This window comes from Canis aureus, chromosome 6 (assembly GCF_053574225.1).
Source record: "Canis aureus isolate CA01 chromosome 6, VMU_Caureus_v.1.0, whole genome shotgun sequence".
In the NCBI taxonomy this organism is placed as follows: domain Eukaryota; kingdom Metazoa; phylum Chordata; class Mammalia; order Carnivora; family Canidae; genus Canis; species Canis aureus.
This window is the reverse complement of record NC_135616.1, coordinates 26,661,833-26,686,063: the sequence shown is the minus strand read 5'-3', so window position 1 is coordinate 26,686,063 and position 24,231 is coordinate 26,661,833. Positions and strand designations below refer to the sequence as shown.

Here is a 24,231-nt window from a genome sequence, read left to right as displayed (position 1 = left end):
AGAGTTTACTTAAAATATTCATGTAATTTTTTAAAAAGATTTTATTTTTTATTTATTCATGATAGACATAGAGAGGCAGAGACACAGGCAGAGGGAGAAGCAGGCTCCATGTTGGGAGCCCGACGTGGGACTCGTTCCCGGGACTCCAGGATGGCGCCCTGGGCCAAAGGCAGGCGTGCTAAACCACTGAGCAACCAGGGATCCCCTCATGTCAGTAATTTATTTAAGTTAGATTTTTTTTTTCTTTTCCCCTCCAGATCCTGTGTTTTTGACTGGTGGAGGAAGGACAATGCTGACAGGCTCTTCCAGAGCTCCCTATGCAGCTGGCTCAGGCTGTGGGACCTGCATCGTGGTGTGACTCCCCCCTTTATCCAACGCTGTCTTCTCCCTTTTCTTCTCCCAGGTATTGATGCAAAGGGTGCTCTCTAATAAACATTGTGAACACTAAACTTTATCTTAGATCTGCTTTTGGTACAACCCAGCCTGCAAACTAAAATTTTATCTCAGAAAAGATACCATGAAAGGGCTCCAGAAGTTTTAAAACTTTACACTCACAACTGGTTCTTTCTAAATCCCATACACTTACTTTAGCTCCTTAAATTTCTAACCACATATTGACTTTAGGAGTAACAGGTGCAGCAGGCTGTGTAGATCATACGCAGGCTACCACTAGCCATTCCCATCTCCTGTCTGTTTAATCAGCCTCCCTTTCAGCTTGGGGTGGGAAGGGGAGGTGTCACAATGGGATGAAGTTCTGGCCCATAAGACATAGCAAAGTCTGCAGAGGGGGTTCCAGGAAAAGCTCTGGCTTTCCTGATAAAGAGCAAAACATGGAGTAGTGTGATGTCCCTTCTTCCCTTGCTCCTCCCTTGAGTTGGGATATGGGGGTGAGAGCAGCAGCCATTTGTGGCCACACAAAAAAGGCCAAGAATATGCAGCAAAATTATCCCAATATCACTGTGCCACTTAATCTCTATACCAGAAGCGACCTACCTCCAGACTTACCAAGTCCCTATTCGTTTAAGCCACTACAAACAGGTTTCCTAATGAACATTTTATCACTTTTCATTGAACATATATAATTGGGAGGCTTTCAGAAAATTTTTAAAAAGCTTTTATTTATTCATGAGAGAGGCAGAAGGAGAAGCAGGCTCCCCGTGGGAGCCTGATGTGGGACTCGATCCCAGGACCCCGGGGACCACACCCTGAGCCAAAGCCAGACGCTCAACGACTGAGCTACCCAGGCATCCCTTGAATTTCTTTTATTTAAAAGATTTATTTTAGAAAAAGCATGAGCAAAGGAGAGAGTTGCAAGCAGGACTCCCCACTGACCATGGAGTCTGCCACAGAACTTGATTTCATGACCCTGAGATCATGACTTGAGCTGCAATCAAGAGTCGGACACTCACCTGACTGAGCCACCCAGGCACACCTCATTTTTAAAATAACCGTGGGATTCTAAATACTACTGGCATTTAGTGTCTCAAGTCAGAAATGCTATACATCCTACAGTGCTTGGGGCAGCTATACCCAAACAGCACCAGTATGTGCCACAAAAAAACCCCAGAATAGATGATTCAAGCCATTTCTAATAGTCCTATTAACTGAGCTACTGTTATATTTAATATTTCACTATAGTTGGGCACTGTGGAGGGAGACCTGGGATTTATAAAGCACAATCTCTGGCTTCTAGGAGCTAATAGTGCAATAGTGCAGAAAAGACTGATAAACAAGTACAAAACAGCTGAGGCAACAGGTCAGAGTGGACTACAACTAGGAGAGGGAGCTGACTGCTGGCTGGGATCCAGGGAGGTACTGTCAAAGCTGGGCAGTGCCTCAAGAAGGGGCAAAGGGAACTGTATGATCTTCAGTGTAGGTGCAGAAGTAGAGGGTATGTTCTGGGAACAGCAGGGCTGATGATGAAAGTAGACCAGGGTTTGTGTGATACAGTACAGGGAAGAAAGACAGCTGAAGTCAGGACTTCACATACATCTATGGGAGAGGCAAAATGAAGAAGCAGAGTGATCCAAGCAGATGAAAGAGAGAGAGAGGAAAGCTAAGAGAAGAAATTAAGCAGTAGTCCATCTCAAGCCAATGGATAAAAAGGAATTTTAAAATATCATCTGTTTAGCAACAGCAAACACTAAAAAAGAAGTTAAGGAAAAAGACAGGAATGGTCCTGGCTTCTGCATCCAGGAACTGCTTTCTGAGTGTCAGGCTGAGGCAGGAGCTTAGGTTGGAGAACCAGAGGCAGGCATGTCAGCCACTCACTTGCTGTCATATAATACATGATGGTATGCAGAAAGTAAAGTAAGAAGTCTTTCCTGACATGAAAAAGAAAATTAATGCATTTGCAGAGGAAAAAGAGCGACTACTGAAGACTCTGGTGTTAGGAGGTTAGCCAGATATAAGACACAGAGAGAGACTTGCTGGGAATGCTTTGATTGGCCTTTTAAGCATCTCTATTTGAGTACAACATACAGTGCATAAGGAGAGGGAAAGGTTCGAGAGGAAAACAAAAATAAATAAAAAATATAAAAACTTTTGTAATATGTCACAGAAAAATCATCAGGAGCCAGAGAATTTCATTATTTAAAGATCACCTTTTATCTAAGTGTTTAAAAATTTACTGATTTATTATTCATTCATTCGACTGAGACTGAGAAAGCACAAGCAGGGGGAGCAGAGCGGCAGGCAGAGGAAGAGGGAGAAGCAAGCTCCCCAATGCAGGGCTCAATCCCAGGACTCTGAGATCATGACCTGAGCCACCCTAGTGCCCCTTATCTAAGTGTTTACTTAATTCAGTAATTTAAACAGCCTACTTAATGGCCCCATTTCCCCATATGAGATTAATAAACTTGAGGACATACGGAGAAAAGAGTGGCTATAGTGGCAACAAGAACTCAGGGCCTGGAGAAAAGATTAATTATTGGAGAGATTAAAACAGGTTTAGTTTACTTATGTTGTTTTTTCCATCTGTCAATTTTTAGAGTGTAAGAACAATTTGATCTATATTCAAACTAACTCTACAAGAATTCATTCTTTTAGCTACAAAATACACATTATTTCATTCTTATATGCAACTGAATAACTTACCACTGGATCATACTCCCAAAGTTGATTGCCTTTTAGGTGGTGGCATTTGAGCATTGTGACTGGGCCATTAAGTTTGGAGACATCCAAGCAAAGGTCATCTGTTCTAATTTCTTTGTTGGCAGTATAAGAGAAAACCTGGAAGAAAAAAAAAAAAGCACATATACAAGTTTTAACAGTAAAACAAAGTAGCCAATAGACCGTAAGAGAAAACACAAGTATCTCAAGATATGTGATCTTTTGAACTTAATATTAGGACAATAAATGACTCAGAAAAGCTACCACTAATTTTGTAAAGAGCAAAGAAAAAATGACCTAGAGTTCTTTTTATACACTGATTGTATTGTCAAGGGCTGCCATCTGTTTGACTAAAAAGGGCAAAATAAATCTCATGCACAGTAATGTAAATACAATTCACACAAGGGGCCTTTTATAAATGTTTCATTTAAAAATAATCATTAGATGGAAGACTCCCTTCTCCTAAGAGGTCTTTACTATTGTCTCTTCATAGGTAGGAAAATATTTCCTGAATGATGTAATGAGATAAAAGGGGCAGAAGATTAAAACAAATCCAAAAATTAATCTTTTAAAACTTTACTAAAATACTCACCTGGTTACCTCCCATACCGTGACAGTTAAAAATTCCAACTTTTTCATTCTCTTTTCTAGCCATGTTATCTAGACATTGATTTGTTTCCACATTTCTTATCTATGGGACAATAATGAAAACAGAAGATGTTAGAGGTAAACTAGATGGACATACATGCAAATAATTATGCACATTAAAGTCAATCTGAACTTTCCACTATATACATATGCACAGTAGAGGCTGACAGATTGCTCAGGGGCCTTACTGCACTGTCTTTCCTTCTAGTTTACTCACATTCCAAGTTCTATCTTGATGACTATCTTGGAGAGAGAAGTAAGAGATGTCCTTTTATTGGGTAAGATATTTGGTAATCATTGGGATGTCTAACGCAACTGAGATTCTACATTATCAGGGACCCTTCAAGTAAAAGACATGATGTAGGGAAAGAAGGGAGCTTTTCATTATAGGAGTAGATAATCCTAAACATAAATATGATCCTGAGGTCCTCCTTCACCAAACAGGAAAATAACTAACAGGATGGTTTGGGAATTTGATATAGTACGTCCCTATGAAAGTTGTTTTAGGATGTACCTAAATTATTTGAGAGTAAAGACAATTATAGAGGGCATTCAGTAATTACAAGTTTTTATTTTATTATTTATTTTATTATTTATTTATTTATTTACTTATGATTTGATTTATTTATTCATGACAGAGCGAGACACAGGCAGAGACACAGGCAGAGGGAGAAGCAGGCTCCATGCAGGGAGCCCCATGTGGGATTCAATCCCGGGACCCCAGGATCACGCCCTGGGCCAAAGGCAGATGCTCAACTGCTGAGCCACTCAGGGATCCCCCAATTACAAGTTTTTAAAACACTGGGTTTGACAAGCAAATGTGGATACCTCAACTTAGGGTATGGGCAGCAAGAAATGTGTGGAATGGTTCTAAGCAAGATAGACAACCTCTTGTGTTGGCTATTCATGTTAATGTCTCCAGCACCATCTAGTAGGACTTTCATCACATGGAAATGTTCTATACTTGTGCCATACAATATGGTAGGTACCAGCCATGTGTGGCTATTGAGTACTTTATTAATAATAATAATTATTATTATTATTTCTTGTTTTATTTTTATTTTTATTTATTTATGATAGTCACACACACAGAGAGAGAGAGGCAGAGACACAGGCAGAGGGAGGAGCAGGCTCCATGCACCGGGAGCCCGATATGGGATTCGATCCCGGGTCTCCAGGATCGCGCCCTGGGCCAAAGACAGGCGCTAAACCGCTGCGCCACCTAGGGATCCCCTATTTCTTGTTATTGAGCACTAAATATGTGGCTAATGTAACTGAGGAAATGACTTTCAAATTTTAATTTTCATTCATTTAAATACAGCCACATGTGCAAGCAGCTACCAAACTGGATGTGCAAGACTAGATGCTAACATATAGGATATAAAGTCTTACACTGTTTGAGAGGGACAACTTGTCAATGACTGGAAACAATATGCACATGTTAATGAAGCCAAGTTATCATGCCCTCAGCCCTCTGTGAAAGGCACATGGAAGTGCCCACACCTGGTTCATACTTTCTCGAATTAGTAGAAATCTTAGGGGATCTATATTATTTCAAAGGGGAAAGTTAGTAGGCTAATGGTCCTTTTTTTTTTTTTAAGATTTTATTTATTTATTCATGAGAGATACAGAGAGAAAGGCAGAGACATAGGCAGAGGGAGAAGCAGGCTCCCCACAGGGAGACCGATCCCAGGACCCCGGGATCACGACTTGAGCTGAAGGTAGACACTCAACCACTGAACCACCCAGATGCCCCGCTAATGGTCCTTTTTATAGGATTTGTTTAGGTCTTTCCTTAAAGAGCTAGGCTTGCCAATGAGCCAAACCCAAATGGTCACGTGCACCCTGTATAAGTGAGGCAATGCCAAGAGGTGAGGAAATAGGAAGGCTTCCATTTAGATCATAGCAATCAATATCTGAACTATGGTGGTCGGGGGGAAGGGCTGCACTTTTGAGGTATGTGAAGGCAGGTTGGGTGGGAGTGAAAGCTTAGGGTATGGTGATATGCAGACCTGGGCTTCAGTCCCTACTCTAGCATTACAGGCCATTAGACTGTGACTGTAACCAGACTGTAACTGTACTCTAAGACAGTGATTCCCAGAACCATGATCTGAACAAAATTATCCAGCCAAGTGTTGACACATGTGCCACTATGTGGCAGTTTTATGATCAAATATGTTTTACAAATAGCGGGTAAAACAAATTTAAATAGGTTTCTTTACTGAAGGACTTCTCAAAGCCTTTTAATATACTGTGACTCTTGGTAGGGGTGGAGACTGGTGGTAGGGAAGGACGTAAGATATAGAAAAGCAGCATTTCCCAAACGTTTCTGGCCACAAATCTACTCCATCCTCCCTGCCATCCCCAGCTTTCTAATGGAGCACTTTGAAGGACATTAGACCTCAGCATTCTTTAGAACACAGTAACTGGGAAAGCCAGCTGTAAGAACCTCATTTTTTCATCTATGTAACAGGGGTAACAACCTCTCTCAGGTTTGCTGAGAGCTCTCAATGTGGTAACACACATAGAAGACTAGCAGAAACTGACTCATAGTAGGACCATGATAAGTATCAGCTTTTGTTCCTTATCCAAAGATTTAGCAACTCTTCAACCCCTTTCTGAAGTAACAACTTAGGTGTACATGGCTATCGCTACAATATTATTTTTGACCTTGGAAGCTGAAAATAACTGTGAACACACTCATTCCTGGGAAACAGGCAGGAACCCAGAGCCTAGGTTTCTTAGTGTCTGCTCTAAGTCTCCTTCATAGTCTTGGTATCTCCACTAGGTGGAACAATGAAGACAATTAAAGGATTTTTGGAATCTATGAATTCACTTCTTTCCCTCTCTGCCATAAGAGAAATATTGGTTGGATATGACAAAGAGTATCGGTATTAATGGTTAAGAACACAAGCTCTCAGGCCATAGTGCCTATGTTCAAATTCTGCCTCTTCCATTTTGTGGCTGTGACCTGAGGATGCTGTTTAAACCATTTACTTATGCCTCAATTTACTGTCAAGTGGGGATAAGAGCACCTATATCTTATAGAGTTGATAGAAGAATAAAATGAATTAACGTTTGTAAAAGCACTCAGACCAGCACTTGACATAGAGTTCATACTCATTAAATCTTAGGGCTATTAGATCTGCCTAGAGAAGCATTGGTTATAATTGGTTATAATCCATAAGACTGGCTAAACTGTCAAAGTTCTAACTTATTTGCTTTCTGTGGTTGTTGCTTAGAGTATTTCTCCTCGATTAACTGCTATTAGATAACACAATGAAACACATTTACTCAGTTCCAGGTCCTACAGGGGCTATAAGGGTCATACTTAGTGAAGGCAGAGACTCTAAATTTGTACCTCTCATTCCCCTTTCTACTCTAAAATCCTATGATTTCAGGCTGCTCTAGACCCTTTGAAGTATAAGAAAAGACCCCCAAAAGGCTAAATTCCAGTTTTTAGCAAAGTAAAGCTCACACAGGTGGAGCTATGATCCCAGCATGAGACCCCCAGCGGCACTAGGGTGGGTGATTAAGAACGACCCCTTTCCCTGAAGTTAGAGCTTTAATCTGCATAGGGTGGCCTGATTCTAAGGGCAAACAAGCTTAAGACCATCTGCTTCGTTAAAAAGGCAGTGACAAGCAGGCCATGGACAGTAAAATCTGTTCCTTTTATAGAAAGCCAGCTGGCAAGAGGTAGGTAAAGAACAAACTTGCCTTGGCAATCATCATTGTGGGCTAGACAAGTGGTTCTTTGTAATATGCCTGTATTTTGGCTCAGTGAACAATGCCTAGGTGTTATCCAAAATTGGGTCAATTCAAGGGAAACAAGCAACTCATTCTCTATTCTAAAGGCAAGTTATACTCACAACTCTATGGTCAACAAATCTTTGACAAAGCAGGAAAGAACATCCAATGGAAAAAAGACATCTTTTCAATAAATGGAGCTGGGAGAATTGGGTAGCCACATGCAGAAGAATAAACTAGATCACTTTCTTATACTACACTCAAAAATAAATTCAAAATAGATGAAAGACCTAAATGTGAGACAGCAAATCATCAAAATCCTAGAGGAGACAACAGACAAAAACCTCCCTGACACTGGCCGCAGCAACTTACTAGACATGGCACCAGAGGGAAGGGAAACAAAAGAAAAACTATTGGGACTTCCTGAAGATAAAAGGCTTCTGCACAGCAAAGGAACAATCAACACAATTAAAAGGCAACCTACAGAATGGGAGAAGATATTTGCAAATGACATATCTGATAATGAGTTAGTGTCCAAAGTCTATAAAGAACTTATCAACTCATCACCCAAAAACAAATAATCCAGTTAAGAAATGGGCAGAAAACATGAACAATCACTTTTCCAAAGACATCCAAATGGCTGACTTATGAAAAGATCCCCAAATATTACTCATCATCAGTGAGATATAACAAAACCACGATATCACCTCGCACCCATCAGAATGGCTAAAATCACCGACACGTGAAACAACAGGTGTTTCCAAGGATGTGGAGAGAGGGGAGACCTCTTGCACTGTTGGTAGGAACGCAAACTGATAGAGCCATTCTGGAGAACAGTTTGGAGGTTACTCAAAAAGTTAAAAAAACAGACCTATCTTATGATCCAGAAATTGCACTACCAGGTATTTACCCAAAGGATACAAAAATACAGATTTGAAGGGGTACATGTACCCTGGTGTTTACAACAGCATCATCAACAAAAGCCAAACTATCGAGAGAGCCCAAATACCAAATGTCCATTAGCTGATGAATGGATAAAGATGTGGTGTGTGTGTGTGTTTATTTATTTATTTAAAAAGATTTTATTTAATTTATTCATGAGAGACAGAGAGAGAGAGAGAGAGAGAGAGGCAGAGACACAGGCAGAGGGAGAAGCAGGCTCCATGCAGAGAGCCTGACGTGGGACTTGATCCCGGGACTCCAGGATCACACCCTGGGCCAAAGGCAGGGGCTAAACTGCTGAGCCACCCACCCAGGGATCCCATGTGTATGTATTTAAAAAAAAAAAAAAAAAAAGGAATATCAGCCATCAAAAAGAAAGAAAAGAAAAGAAAAAAAGGAAAAGAATGAAAAGAAAAAAGAAAAAAGAAAAGAAAAGAAATCTTGCCACTTGCCACAATGTGGATGGAGTTAGAATGTATTATGCTAAGTGAAATAAGTCAGGAAAAGACAAATTCCAAAGGATCTCACTCATGCGGAATTTAAGAAACAAAACAGATGAACAGTATGGGAAGGGTGGGGGGAAGGAGAGTGAAACCGTAAGAGACTCTTAATGGTAGAGAACAAACTGAAGGTTGCAGGAAGGGAAGTAGGTCGGAGTTGGGTTAAATAAGGAGGGCACTTGCTGTGATGAGCACTGGGTGTTGTATTTAAGTGATGAATCACTGAATTCTACTCCAGAAACCAATATCGCACTGTAGGTTAACTAAGTAAAATTTAAATTAAAACAAACAAACAAACAAACAAACAAAAAACCAAAGGCAAGTTATAAGAGCAACTGCCTATATGTACTATAGGTACATCCCCTACTCTGGGCCTTCCTTGAATGTAATGAGGGTATAGCAAAGGGAACAGAGTCTCATTAATGAAGCAGAAAACTCAGCATACTCCTTACCTGTGTGAGGATGAATTTCTTAAGTCACAACAAAGTTCAGAGGAGCACAAGTCAAACCTGAAGTAGCCTCAGTAACTACTAAGGACAAATGGTAGCCTGTGCTCACCCTGGCATGGGCTGAATGGTTTCACTCCAACTCACTACCATCAGCCATTAGGCTCCCCTCTGTGATGTTATTTGTTCTCTGATACTCTACTTTGTTTCTCTTCTCGATCCCCAAACCCTCAACATCAATACCCTCCTCTTCACTCTGAACTGATGATCTTTTGTTCAATAAGGAAACAGAAGAATCAGAGAATTTCCTCACATTTCCACCACAAACTGCTTCTACCCTCAAATTAACAACTGACCTCACACATATCACCAACTCCCTCCACCTTCCTTCCTATTTCCACAGATTCCATGCTTTCTCAGCCTTCCTTCTCATGACCACCTACTAAACATGACTCCAGCAGTCAATAGTTCTTTTTTAGCAAATGAAAAAAACCCTTAACTCCATATTCCCCTTCAGCTACTGACCATTTCTCTGCTCTACTTTACAACAAAATTTCTTGCAAGACTTGCCCTTGCTCATGATCTCCACTTCCTCTTCTTCTTTGAAGCCATCGGGGATTTTCTCCCTACCAATCGCCATGGGAACCCTTTTGACACAGTGAGAAGGAGTCCACCTTCTACTTCTCCCTTGCCAGTCCAATGGCCACTTCTCTGTACTAGTCTTACTCAACAGTCAACCACTTCCTCTTTCCTGAAATACATGCTTCACTTAGTCTTCGGGACACCACTCTCTTGGTTCTCCTATTTCAGTGGTCACTCTTTCTAAATATTTTTGGCTAATTCTCTCTTTTTACATGATCTCTAAATTGTAGAGTTTCCTATGGCTTGGTCCTCAGTCCTCCCTCTTCTTCTCCCAACTACACTTGCTCTCCCCAAGGTGATCTTATGCAGTTTTGTTCTAAAAACTACCGATATATTGACAATCCTTAATTTTAGATCTCCATCCTCAAACTCATCCAGACTACAGATTTGTAAATGCAACTACCTACCCTGTATCTTAACCTGGATGCAATTTAACATGTCCCAAATTGCACTGTTGAATGCCTCCTGTACCTTCTCCACAAGCTTTCCCATCTCAATAATGCCAACTTCCCTGTCCTAGTTTCTCCAGTGAAAATCTTAACACAGTCCTTCACAACCCTTTCCTTTCACCAATACCCTAGTTCTACTCTTGTCTCCACACAATTTTGCTCAAATAGCAGACAACTTGATCATTTCCCAATGAAGGTTTGCCTGTCTCTCTTTGGCTTCCCATCTTACTCAGAATAAAACCCAGAGTGCTGACTGTGGCCAACCAGCTCTATGTGATTTGACCTTCAGTACATCTCAACCTTATCTTCTACTACCCTCCCCCCCCTCCCCTGTTCACTCCATTCCAGACAACTGGCTTCTGCTGTTTCTGGAATGAGGCAAGTACACTCTTGTCTTAGGGCTTTTTTTTTTTTTTTTTTAAGATTTTATTTATTTATTCGAGAAACAAAGAGAGAGAGGCAGAGACACAGGCAGAGGGAGAAGCAGGCTCCATGCAGGGAGCCTGACATGGGACTCGATCCCGGGTCTCCAGGATCACACCCTGGGCTGAAGGTGGCACTAAACTGCTGAGCCACCCAGGCTGCCTGGGCTTTTATATTTCTTTTTCCCTGTGCCCAGACCACTCTTTCCCCTGGAATTCATATGGCTTGCTCATTCACTTTCTTTAAATCTCTGCTCAAAAACCAAAACTCCTACCAGGGGCCTTTTTCAACTACCCAAACATAAACAGCACCAATACATAAGCCCACCAGCCATTCTTATTCCCCCTTGCCCTTAGTACCACCTAACATGCCGTGTACTTTAAAATCCTGGTTTCCTCCGCAGATTTGCAAGAACAGAGACTTTATTCACTATATTCCTATATTCACCTTATTCACTTATTCACTATATTCCTTGTATGTAAAATAGTATCTATTATTTTAAAATAGTATCTACTATTTCTACTATAAATAGTAGATACTCAAATGTTTATTGAATGAATGGAAGGACTGAAGAAGTGACAGCCTCCTATGGAGTGGAGGATTAACTTTTTCTGAGTTCAGGACGATTCAATCCTGGGATGGGGCCTGGTTGTGGCCCTGTCCACACATTCCATTTGCTGCTATGACATATTATAAGTGGTCTTTCAACGTTCCTTGTCAGTTCTTTAATATTTATTTTTACTTCTTTCGTTAGGTTAATTAACACCAGGATATTATCTTTAGGAATATATGCTTTTAACTAAGTGGATCAGTCTGTTAAAACAAGAAGCCTGAAGACACTAAACTATTGAAACAGGAGTTCAACTCTGAAAGGTTGGCGGGGGGAGCATTACTATTTTAATAAAATATAACACAATGAAAAATTAACAAGATTTCAAGTGAGGACATAGTCTAACTGACAACTTTCTCACACTTGAGGTTATATAATTTTAATATGAAGGGATTCTCTTGGATGTTTAACGTCTATTGTTTTTGATGAATGAGAACATAAACAACCGCACAGAATCTATATATTTTACCTCTCCCAAAGAGAAATAGTGACGTGGAATCTGGGAATCAGGATAAATATTCTCTAGGTACCAAGAGAAAGGTTTGCATTGTAGTTTGTGTCTTAGACCAAGTCTTGATGATATATCTCCATAATCTACCTTTGTAACACCTGTTGAAAGAAATAAGTTGACTCTCAATTATTCATGTTCTATTAGGTAACACATTTCTATTTAAATATTGCATTTAACAAGCCAGGCAAATGGGAAAAGTGGTACCATTTTGGTGATGTATAACTACACAAGTGATATCATGAATCCATTGCTCAAAATCTAAAACAAGGAAATATATTTATGTTTTATTTTTTCAAAGAAAAATTAAATTTATGTGAGAATGAAATACAGTGCTAGCATTATTACACATAAATATAAGTTTTTACAGGATCAGAAAACTCATGTACGTGAAGGCGAAAACAAGAATCAAGATTCTTCTGCCCAAATTTTAAGCAGAGCAACTATTTCTGGTCAGGTTTCTCTCATACAACTCACTGACATGTGTGAACTATGACTTGTTGGTTTTGTGGTAATTAAAAAATGAGGCTGGAATGCTAACAATGTCAGGAAGACTTACAGCTAATGGAACAACTGTTCCCACAAAACTGTGAATGGCAGAGAGGTTCCTGGACAAAGGTCCCTTGAGGCATGCTCCAGTGCTCTGCACTGGCCCTGAGAGACTTGAATTTTCATATAAACATTACACATTACATTTAGGTTAAAAATAAATACAGAACACTGGTAACACCTGGGCTGAGGGTAATGTCTGCAATACTGGCCTGGAAATCTTATTGTTAATAATATACTGGGCATTGTGCTAAGCACTCTGTACACTGTGTGTGATTTCATTTATTCTTTAAGACAACCCTGTGAGGTTGGTTCTTTGCCTCTTCTCAAAGTTTTTTTTACCTCCTTCTTACCTTTCAGATGCATTTAGACCAAGGATAAGAAAGTTCTAGTCTTATATTTTTAATGCAAAATAATGCTAACCTGGAGAAATTATATAGAAGAAATTCTTGAACTCATCCATCCACACTTCTGCAAGTCGCCTGTTATTTTTATTGATAATTTGTCCTGTGCCTCCTGGGAATGTGTAAGGTGTGGCTTTCCGAAACACATGTCCAACATGTGAGCAAGTGACAATCTCCAAAGTTCCTCCACATTGCCAAATCTGAAAACAATAGCAAAGAAGACCATAATAAGATCCTGATAGCTTTAAAAAAATTGCTCACATCTATGGATGCACACAGTTAAAATTTCATTGAATCATGACCATACATACAATTGAGCGCCTGCTATATGGTCATAAAGCCAGTGCTTCCTTAGAACTGTACTTTTCTGAATTTTTAGTTCTGATCAAACCTAAAGTTGAAGGTTAAATTCAGAAAAGAAAGGTTAAAGGCTAAATGTAGAAAAAACAGAGGTCTGAACAATATTTTTCTAACTGCAGGCCAACACTTAAAAAAGATTGTTAAGTTCAAATTTGAGCTGTTTATATTTTAAAACAAGTTTAAATTTTGTGTGTAGTACATGCATGGTTTATAGTCAAAAAACTTTTGACCATGGAGTATTTGGCCAGAGTCCTATCTGTTCCTCCTTTTCCAAACCTGTCAGAGCCTGTACATTAAGCAGACCCTAGAAATCTAAACTGGATCTCTCATGAGTTATTCCCTGGGACAGTGACAGCATACTGTGCTGTCATCTTCATAAGAATAAAAACCAAAAAAAGGAAAAGAAAGATCATCATGCTTGGGTTTACATTCTTAGTTTAATGAAATTATCCTTCTGCTCCTTTCAAAATGCATTTTTCTGTAAGCTAAAAATCTGTAATTCACAATTAAAACAGATTTTGAGAAGTTTTGATTTTGTTAAATATTCAGCGTCTCTACTTTAAAGTTCTCCCGGATTCACAAAGTGATACAGCTGGATAGGATTTTGATCCCCAAGATCATGAACTGAGCCAAAGGCAGATGCTTAACAGATTGGACAACCCAGGTGCTCCACTAAGAAAATTTCTAATTCGTTGATTTAGTTCATCAATAAAGATTTTTCCCTGCACACACACCTTAGACTTCTTTTACCACAAAGATGATCTAGAGTCCAAATCTCTCCTTTTATAAGACAGCAAACTGATCCACTAGGAATGAAGTGAGGTAGCTGGGTTATATTACAATGCAGTTCAATGTGGTTTCCACTATGAGCTATGTGTGTCAAGTTGGTAATTTTCAGAAATACAGAGTGTCACTTAACATGTTGATTTTAGTGAATGTGAAATGCTTGAGAGTTTTATATAAGGTTGATTGGGTTAAATTAACTTGCAGCAATTTCAGAATTCTTTTGCCTTTTTCTATTGAAAAATGTAAAGCCAGTAAAGTGACCAGGTTTTATATAAGAGAACACTTTTCACAACAGAAGGACAAAGCATATTACAGAAAGTGAAATTATGTTTTTGGCAGTCAAGTACCATAGTAGCATATAGAAACTACATATTGTTTTTTATTTTTAGAGCTTGAATTACTTCCTTGAAAATAACAGAAATTCAAAACAACTAGGGAATCTTGTGTAAGTTTTATAATTTAACTATTAAGATCACTGAATTATTTGCTTAAGATACAGTATATAAGGAACCCTTAATACAAACATGAATTTTTTTATGAACTGAGGTTCTGAAGTCTGACAAAATTCATATGAAATTCAATTTTTATTTTGAGATACATAATATGAATCATTAAAGCATATCTATATTTGAGGTTAAAAGATCATTTTTTTCAAAGGGAACTTACCCTAAAGGAAATCTCTAGGTTCTCTCCTCCCCAAATATCCATTCCAGCATCATATGTTCCAATTTCCTGAAAGTAATCTCTGTCTATTGAAAAAAGGCCTCCTGCCATTGTAGGTGTTCTGCAATTCAATCATAATACTATACTGTTAATTTTAATAACTTAAAATTTATAATCAGTTTTTATTTTTATTATTTTATTATTTTCTAAAGATTTGATTTATTCATGAGAGACACACAGAGAGAGAGGCAGAGGCAGAAGGCGGCTCCCTGTGGGGAGTCCGATGCAGGACTCAATCCCAGGACCTCTGGATCATGCCCTGAGCTGAAGGCAGAAACTTAACCACTGAGCTACCCAGGTGTCCTCAGTTTTTGTTTTTAAAAGTATTTTCATTAACCTTTTATAAATAGAGAGTAAATGCTTATTTTTACACTCTTCAGAAACTTTCACAGAAACCTAAGGATTTTCTGTGTTTTTCTGCTGTGCTATTTGGTCTTCAGACATGACCTACCCCTGTCATGCTGACTGCTAGGCCTACCCACTGTCACACTTTGTGCCCTGACAGCCTTCTCTGTCGTGTCCCAAGACCTCTCCTGTTTTTAGTACCTTTCTTGGTCCTCAGGTCCTGATTAAGCTTCCATGTGAAACTCTGTAAATTGAAGCTAGATGTCATAATTCTCTCCATCTGACTGGGTACCTTCCCATAGTTCCTCACAACTACACTGACTATATTAACTAATTGACTATATAGCCAACTAGATTCATGTTAGCAACTCTAACACAGTAGGTTCTAAAATGCAGCAAATATTGCAAAGAGATAGATCAAATAGGATGAAACAATGAGGACCTTTTCCTATACCTACTAGAAACCTTTCAGGAAAGGAGATGAAGTAAAGAATACAATTAGTATACTCCTAAGGGGACTGTCTGCCTGACCAAGAATGGTACTTCCCCTGCAGAAGAGGGGCCCAATTCATCAGAACATGGCCCAGGGATGTACAGTGGGTGCAAATAGGTGGAATTAAGTAGAGAAATGATAATGAAGAAGGACTGAATAAATGGATACCAGGTAACAATTTGATTTCCATGAAGGATGAGTATGGAGAAAAATGGACTCTAACTAAAAGAAAATAATTAAATTCTAGGGACAGAGGAGACTATGGTGATCACATTTTTAGGATGAATTGTCACCTCTGATTCCATGCCCTAAAACATACAGATTGCATGCTGTTGGAAGGGTGGTAGCATTTGTCTACTATGTTAGAAATCAGAAGAAACAGGCCAACACTCAGAGTTACCACTTAGTAGTGGGGTTTCTTGACCTGTGTTTTGAGATCTTTACATTTCCTAGAATTACATAATCAACCTTCCATTTGCACATGTACATTTTCCCCCTACTAGAGAAGACGTGTAGCCCTGAAATGTTTAGGAAGCCCTGATTTAGATGGTTATTTGAACTGTCACAAAAGAGTGGGGAAAGTACCTCTGCTATAGGAAAGGATTCAGCATAGAATTAATGAAATTCTCCTCAGCTTTGCCAGAATGGCACTTGAGTTCAAGGAAGAGCAAGCCTGAGAAGCCTGGGATGGGAGAAAGCTAAGGCCTGGCTCTGAAGGGCTCTCCATCACTACAGAGGCAGCAGGCAAATGCTGCCCGAACAAATCTGAGGACTGTTCAGATACTCATACTCTCAGTTTCAAGGTTCTAAACAGCATAAAGATTCTTATCCTTTTTGGAAAAAAATCTATAGATGACAAAGTATAAAACAGTGGAAAAGTCAGAATGTGTTCACAGAAATCTTTTTTTATACTTCTGTCAATTCTGGTTATTTTTATATCTGAAACAAGCTTTTCTAACCTCATCAGTCAGTAACTACGATCCAGATGGTACAAGTCTGAATTTCCAAGCTTGTATTTTGGTGCTATGACCCACTTTTAGGTAATATTTTCACATTACACTTACACTTACAATTAATTAAGTGACAGCTGGACTGAAAGTTAAATATTATTATCCTTAACAACTGAAAGCACAAATCTGACAGATTTGCAAAATGTTTTTCATGTAGGGACGAAAGAACATATACATGTCACCATCACTTCTCAGGTGCACTAGATTTATCTAAGTGAAAAATCCCTACTTTATTAATTGATCAGAGGAAAAAGCTATCTTTAAAATAATAATACGTATGGTATGTATACAAATGCCTCACGTCGCTCAAAATACACAAATAATCCTTTTGATATGATTCCCAAAGCTCCACTATTCCCTGTCAATAGCACTTTAGGGAAAACGTTTGACAAATTAATTACCTGACAGGAAGAGTCCGATCACCTTTCCTTCTGTCCATTTCTCTTTGGGGAACAGGATACCAGCGGAAATTGAGCTTCCAATTGAAGCCACCATAGGTCATATCAGAGCCTGCCATGTACTCAAAAGTATCATCGCTGATCACATCAATGATAGGACATACCACTGTTTTCCTAAAATTATAAAAGCAAATGAAAAAATCTTCACTTTCCTTTTTGAGGCACAGCATGATAACTATATTATAATTATATGCTAAGTGTTTTTAAAATAAAAATACATTCTATAATGTTAAAAGCGATGGTGGGAAAATTTCCTGCTATAACCTACTAAGTTAGCATAATTTTTTTTAAGATTTATTTATTTGACAGAGCAAACAGGCGCACATGCGAGGAAGGGGGCAAACGGAGAGAGCACCTTAAGGGGACTCTGAGCTGAGTAGAATCCTAGGCTCTATCTCACAACTCAAGCTGAACACAAGAGTCAGACTGCTTAACCGCCTGTGACACCCAAGCGCTCCTCAGCATAATTACTTATTATACTCACAACCCTTAAAACCCTTCCATCCCTTCTTTTTTTTTTTTCTTTCCATCCCTTCTTGTTCATACTTTTAAGTCTTTGCCACATGTGAGAACGCTCCAGATATTTATAGTTTCCAAAAATAATACTTTTAATGACTACATATTTAATCATTTTAAGGTAATAATTTTCTTAATAAACTCGTAGATATTTGTGTTCCTCACAGTCTTTTGCTATTAAAATACTAAGTGAACATGTATTTTCCTTTTAAGATAGGAATGGGTTTAACCAAATTAATGGAAATAATTTTTTTCTCTAACACTAATCTTTATTGCTTTCCATATACATAAGTATAGTATATGTTTCTCCCTGCAGCTTCTTTATAATGCTATCAATTTTGGGTGTGATTTTCTTATATTTTTGCTAATACATAATGTTAAATAGCATCTCACAATTTAAAATTTTATATTTTCTAGTTATTAGAAAGGATATTTTCCCCACAGATTTATATTTCTTCATACAAATTGTCTTATCCCCCAGATATTTAAAATTTTTTCTATTGGAATTGTGATTTTTTTAATAAACCTACAAAAACTTCCACATGACTACAGCTCCTTCCTAGGAAAGGTATACTTACTTATAGTCCCAGGCAGCCACATTCTAGAGTATGTCATATCCTCACCATCTTCATCTTTCCTGTCTTAAGAAATCTTTCCCTACCCCCAAATCTAAAGATATTCTCCTATGTGGTCTTCAAAAAGAATTCTATTTTTGCTTTTCATATTTAAGTCTTTAATCCTACGGAACTGATTTTATTAGGATATACAGTAAGTGTCCAACTTCATTTATTGTCCTTATAGATAACCAATTATTCTACAGTAAGTGTCCAACTTCATTTATTGTCCTTATAGATAACCAATTATTCTAGCACTATTTATTTGATGGTCTTTTTTCCTCTCTGCTGTAACTATCAACACCTTCTCTGTCGCAAGTCAAGTTTCCATATCAACATGGGATGATTTCTAGACATTACTGTTTCACTAGTCTATTTGTGAATTCCTGCATCAACAGGTCACTATCACAATTCATCTAGCCTCAGAAAAAGTCCTGATGTCTGGTAGTGCCAGCCCTGTTGCACCTGACTCTTCTTCTTTAAGAGTTTCCTAGCTACCTTTTTAAAAATATGATTTCAACATAACAGAATCAAGTCAGTTCTTCCAAGAACATTCTGTTAAGATTACAGCTGGAAATGCACTGAATTTATAGATCAGTGTGGGGAGAATTGGTATTTTTACTTCTCTATCCGTGAATATTATCCTCTTCTCCACTTAGATTATCTTCTAATAAATTTCAAGTGTTCTATTCTATGTATTTAATTATTTAATTATTTAATTAATTATTTATTTATTTATTTATTTATTTATTTATGGGAGTGAGAACATGAAAGCACATGAGCATGGAGTAAGGGGAACAGAGGAAGAGGGACAAGCAGACTCCTCACTGAGCATGGAGCCTGATGTGGGACTCAAACCCAGGACCCTGGGATCACACCCTGAGCCAAAAGCAGATGCTCAACCACTGAGCCACCAAGGCGCCTCTATGTATATTTTGTTATATAGCTTATGATTTCCATTGCTATTATAAATGGTATTTCTTTTTTTCTTTTTACATTATCTTTTCTAGCTATTCCTTGCTGGTGTGGAGAAGTCTTTTCTATAGAGATCTTATATTTGGCAATACTGCTAAATTATTATTATGTCTACTGTTTTGTATAAGTTTTTTTTTTTCCATTAAGACATCATCTCCAATTGACAGCACTTGTGTATTTTATTTTCCTTTGTAATCCTTACACCCTTTATTTCTTCTATTACTGTAAAACTTAAGATTCCTAATAATACTAAGTAAGAGTAGTAATTTAGGGCATCATAAGGATGCTCTGTATCTTTTATAAACTATTTGGAGGGGGGGAATACCTGGGTGGCTCAGTCATTTAAGCATTCGATTCTCGATTTCAACTCAGGTCATGATCTCAGAGTCCTGAGACTAAGCCCTGTGTTGGGCTCTGCAGATGGAGCTTGCTTAAAATTCTCTCCCCCTCTCATGTGCTCTCACTTTCTCTCTTTAAAAAAAATTCAACTTTTCTCCATTAATATGTTTGTTAGCTAAGGCTTTTTTTTTTTTAAGCCATCCTTTCAGATTAGAAAATTTACATTCTCTAATAGTTCACTAAGGACTTTTACTCCTAAGTGGATGTGCATTTTCATCATAAATGAACGTTTTTCTGTATCTACTGAAGCAATCAGTTGTTTTTTTTTTTAAGATTTTCTTTATTTATTCATGAGAGAGAGAGAGGCAGGCAGAGACATAGGCAGAGGGAGATGCAGGCTCCATGCAGGGAGCCTGACGTGGGACTCGATCTTGGGTCTCCAGGATCATGCGCTGGGCTGAAGGCGGCACCAAACCGCTGAGCTACCCAGGCTGCCTGTGATCAGAGATTTTTAATGATACAGTTTTAATCACAGTTTCAGAAATGCTAATAAGGATGTATTATGTGAATTGCTTTGTACTATTAAACTAAACCAATTATTCATGTATTCTTTTACATACTTTCACATAAAAATAAAAATATATTGGGGAACCTGGGTGGCTTAATTGTTAAGTATCTGCCTTGGGCTCAGGTCATGATCCAGGGTCCCAGGATTGAGCCCCATGCTGGGCTCTCTGCTCAGCCAGGGAGTCTGCTTCTCCCTCTCTCTCTCTCTCTGTTCCTCCCTCTTTCATGCTTGTTTGCTCTCTTACTCTCTCAATAAAATAAAATAAAATAAAATCTTTAAATATATATATACACACACGTATATATATATGTGTGTGTGTATATATATATAAAATATAATTATTTTTTCCTCCCAGTGGAAAACTCAAGTTTTCTGATACAAGATTTTTGTGTTAGTGTTCTTGAGTAGGTTTGGGTAATTTTCCATGTACTTCTTTTCTAACTTTGATATCAAAGTTATATTAGTCTCATAAAGAGCTGAGTTGGTTCCGTACTTTTCTATATTTACAAATTATTAGAGGCGATCTGTTTCCCTATCACCACCCCCATAGCAAGGTTGAAACAGGCAAATTTTCTTTGGTGTGGTAGTATTTATTTCTCATTCTCACTCACAGAGATAAAAGAGCCTAGCTTTACACACAGGTGTTTGCTATTCATCTTCCAGCCTCAGGCAGGGCCTAGATCTGGTCTCCTATCTTCCTATCCATTTGTCTATCAAGGCAGAGAGGCTCTGTGTCCTCTAAGTTTGACAGAAACTCTCCAAGTTTTAGTGAGAGCTGGTTTTAGTGTCTGGACCACTCATTTGTCTCAGTTTGTTTTGACATTTGCAAAACTTCTGACTTCTGTGCAAGCTCAATGATGCGTTTAAAAATGTGTTTTGTAATATATCCAGCATTTAAGCTCTTTCAGTTGGAAATGTTACTCAGGACACCTAATCTACTACAAAGCTCAAACTGGAAATTGTCGTTGTCATTCTAGTCATCTCCCCTTTTATTTCTGTCATCTCCTCACACTGCTGCTTTCTCTCCATGGGTCCAGGCTCCTGCTTATGTGTGGTCTTCGTGCAAACCAGTATTTCCCAGATCAGTCATCTACTACTCACAGAAAACAATTTACAGGGATAAATGCTTCTTGCCTCTTCCTTATGCAGGCAGTGTTCTCCTTCCTAAAGCTGCTGGATCTTCTCATTGACCAAATGCTGGTTTTCCCTATTTATTCACCTTTAAAGGGGCGAGATGTAGTCCCAGTATCTTAACAAACAGAACAGATACAGTGGCTTTTGCTATGCTTCACTCGACTAGTATGGGTTTACCTTGCTGAAATCAAAACCTTAATGTTAAATTGGCACAAATAGCCTCTAGCTCAAAGTGCAATGACAAGAAGAAATTCAACTAATGTTAAGTTTAGCAGACAGAAGGTAGCTTCTCTCCTGATACACAACAATTATGCCAGGGACCAGCAGTAGGCAATTCTTTGAAAAAGGCCTGCATTGCTCCCATTGCTCTTCCTGTATCATACGAGATTATAGTGCTTTTCCACTATAATCAAGCACTTTAGGATACACAATGTGTATCTCTCTATCCCCTTCTTCTTGCTGTGCTATAGGGTGAGTGATATAGTCCCTGTAAGGTAGGAGAGGAAGGGAGGAGATGATTTGCCTGGCCTGGTCTTAGCCTTAGACAGCAGGGACAATAAAGGGTTTTACCCCACCTTTCCTGATTCACGGTCTTCTGTTCTGCTCCCATTTAGTAAATAGAGCCTAAGGTATACATGCTTAAGGATGTATACCTTACATGCTTAGGATGTATACCTTCCTAAGGATTAGGAAGCATGTGAACAACATGCTTCCTAATCCAGCCTCATCAATAAGACTACAAACATTTCTTCACGGTTGTCTTCACTTTTAATTTAGAGAGTTTTTCATAGATATTTTAAAGGAAACTTCAGAGGAAATTACGTGTGCATTTATTTATATATACAGAAATTTGCAGCTTACCATATGGTTTAGGACAAACACAACGAAAACAAATCTACAGACTTCTGAAAATTACCTGTCATGTTTGATCCTGGCCAAGAGAGGCTCCAGCCATCCCACTGTACATTCACAGTGAGCATCTAAGAAGGTGATCACTTGGCCTTTAGACACAGCAGCTCCTTTTAATCTAGCTCTGATCAATCCAGAACGTTGTTCCATTCGAATTACATGAACTGGTACTTTCAATTTTTTCACATAACTCTCTAGAGGTCTTTTCAAAAAGTCTGAAAAATTAACAGAACAAAAAATAAAAAGACTGACCTGGTGCTACCCAGATGTAAAGCAATTTTTTGCAATATTCATTCACCACATATTTACTGAGCACTCATGGTAAGGTGCCCTGATTCACAAACCCCTTTTACTACAGGGAGTCTTTTTATTCCTGAGAGCATCTCCTAAAGTTGCCTCTACCTTATTACATGAAGAATCAGGAGAGCCTTTGAGCTCAGGCTCAAACACAGACAGACATGTCACCAGTTTCCTAAGCAATTCTGGCAGCTCACTTCTTTTTCTAGTCATGCTTAAGGAGCATGAGAGAAAGCAGTTCAAGAGCATTAAATCCAGGACAGTCCAGGTGGCTCAGCGGTTTAGCGCCACCTTCAGTCCAGGGCCTGATCCTGGAGACCCAGGATCAAGTCCCATGTCGGGCTCCCTGCATGGAGCCTGCTTCTGCCTCTGCCTGTGTGTCTGCCTCTCTCTCTCTCTCTCTCTCTGTGTCTCTTATGAATAAATAAATAAATAAAATCTTTAAAAAAAGGGCATTAAATCCAGACCTCAATAGACAGAAGGAACAGAATATGCAAGAGCTGTTAGAATTCAGATAATTGTGGAAGTTCTTCAAAATCCAATCCAAAACCACCTGTCTTATTGACTACCAGTCTTTGAAAATCCAGTTCTTCTATCAAGAGGCAAGGAGTGAGGTCAAGCTCAGAGGGGAAATGCTAGACTTTAAGTGTAAGACCAGAGTTCCTTAGCAGACAAGTAGGTCTAAGTAATAAAGGTCTTAAGAGGGAAAGACAATTGAAGAAAAAGGGGAAAAAAGAAAGGGAGAGAAAGTGGTTGCATGAAATGAAATCAGTAACTATTCTGGAGTGTTGAGATAGAGGCTATGCCCCTAAGCCAAGGAAGTCCTGCCTCCAAAGTACATACCTGACTTTAAAAAGTAGGAAAGGCTCAGCTTCCTCATGTTAGTTTATGGAATTTCTGCTAGAGAAGCTATTGAGGGTGGTATGGTCCAATGTCTTTTCAACTCATCCCAGAAGGATAGGTATAAGGATATCTCTTTAGGGGAGAAAAAACGTGAAAAGAGAACTGTTGGGACTCCTAGGATTAGATCTGTCCCATAGGACTCTAGTAAAGGGAACATCCCAGGAAGCACAATATATGTATTAAGGGTCTCCTTAAATACTAACCATGGGAATCCAAAGGGCTTCCTATGTAGCACAGATGAAAAGACAAACAGGAGTGACATGGTTCTTGCCTGTTTGAACTGGTGAGACTAGAATGATCAATAATGAAATAATCAGAAAAAAAAAAAAATAATGAAATAATCAGGATATGAAGATTTGAAAGAGAAAGGCCTATATATCCCCATCCTACCAAAATACTGATCATTTCCAGTTCTGCTAATGTATTTCCTAATGTAGCTGGGCTAAAAAACAGTATCTGTAAAATATCTGGAGTACAGGGGCACCTGGGTGGCTCACTGTTTGAGCATCTGCCTTTGGCTCAGGTCATGATCCCGAGGTCCTGGGATCAAGTCCCACATCAGGCTCTCCACAGGGAACCTGCTTCTCCCTCTGCCTAGGTCTCTGCCTCTTTGTGTCTCTAATGAATAAATAAAAAATGTATATCTGGAGTAGAACTCCTACTGGGTCACCACTGATTTTATGAACAAAATCTTAGGGTCAGAGAAATATAACTCCATTCTGAATAAAAAGGTGAGGAGAGAATCAATCTTGGTGAAGAGCAAAATTTTGTAGAAGAAGCTATCATTTTCTGTCTAGCACAATGCCAGACTCTTTACATATT

The 24,231-nt window shown here is 38.8% G+C and overlaps 1 protein-coding gene and 1 long non-coding RNA gene across 4 annotated transcripts in view; one reads left to right on the top strand and one right to left on the bottom strand.

Moving 5' to 3' along the window:
* Window positions 1-24,231, bottom strand: part of GALNT1 (polypeptide N-acetylgalactosaminyltransferase 1) — a 78,031-nt gene that overhangs the window by 3,305 nt on the left and 50,495 nt on the right. For both annotated transcript variants that reach the window (XM_077900490.1, XM_077900491.1), the window contains 7 exons: window positions 22,217-22,424; window positions 17,098-17,268; window positions 14,792-14,909; window positions 12,999-13,179; window positions 11,988-12,127; window positions 3,704-3,802; window positions 3,097-3,231 (listed from right to left, as the gene is read on the bottom strand). In XM_077900490.1, coding sequence (XP_077756616.1) covers window positions 3,097-3,231; window positions 3,704-3,802; window positions 11,988-12,127; window positions 12,999-13,179; window positions 14,792-14,909; window positions 17,098-17,268; window positions 22,217-22,424 — 1,052 coding nt within the window. The remainder of the gene's footprint in view (window positions 1-3,096; window positions 3,232-3,703; window positions 3,803-11,987; window positions 12,128-12,998; window positions 13,180-14,791; window positions 14,910-17,097; window positions 17,269-22,216; window positions 22,425-24,231) is intronic.
* LOC144315639 (uncharacterized) overlaps window positions 1-24,231 on the top strand; it is a 76,876-nt gene that overhangs the window by 41,451 nt on the left and 11,194 nt on the right. The window contains exon 2 of one of the 2 annotated variants that reach the window (XR_013381370.1): window positions 258-403. This is a non-coding gene — a long non-coding RNA (uncharacterized LOC144315639). Of the gene's footprint in view, window positions 1-257; window positions 450-24,231 lie in introns of those variants that run through there. The other variant, XR_013381369.1, reaches the window with a different exon arrangement.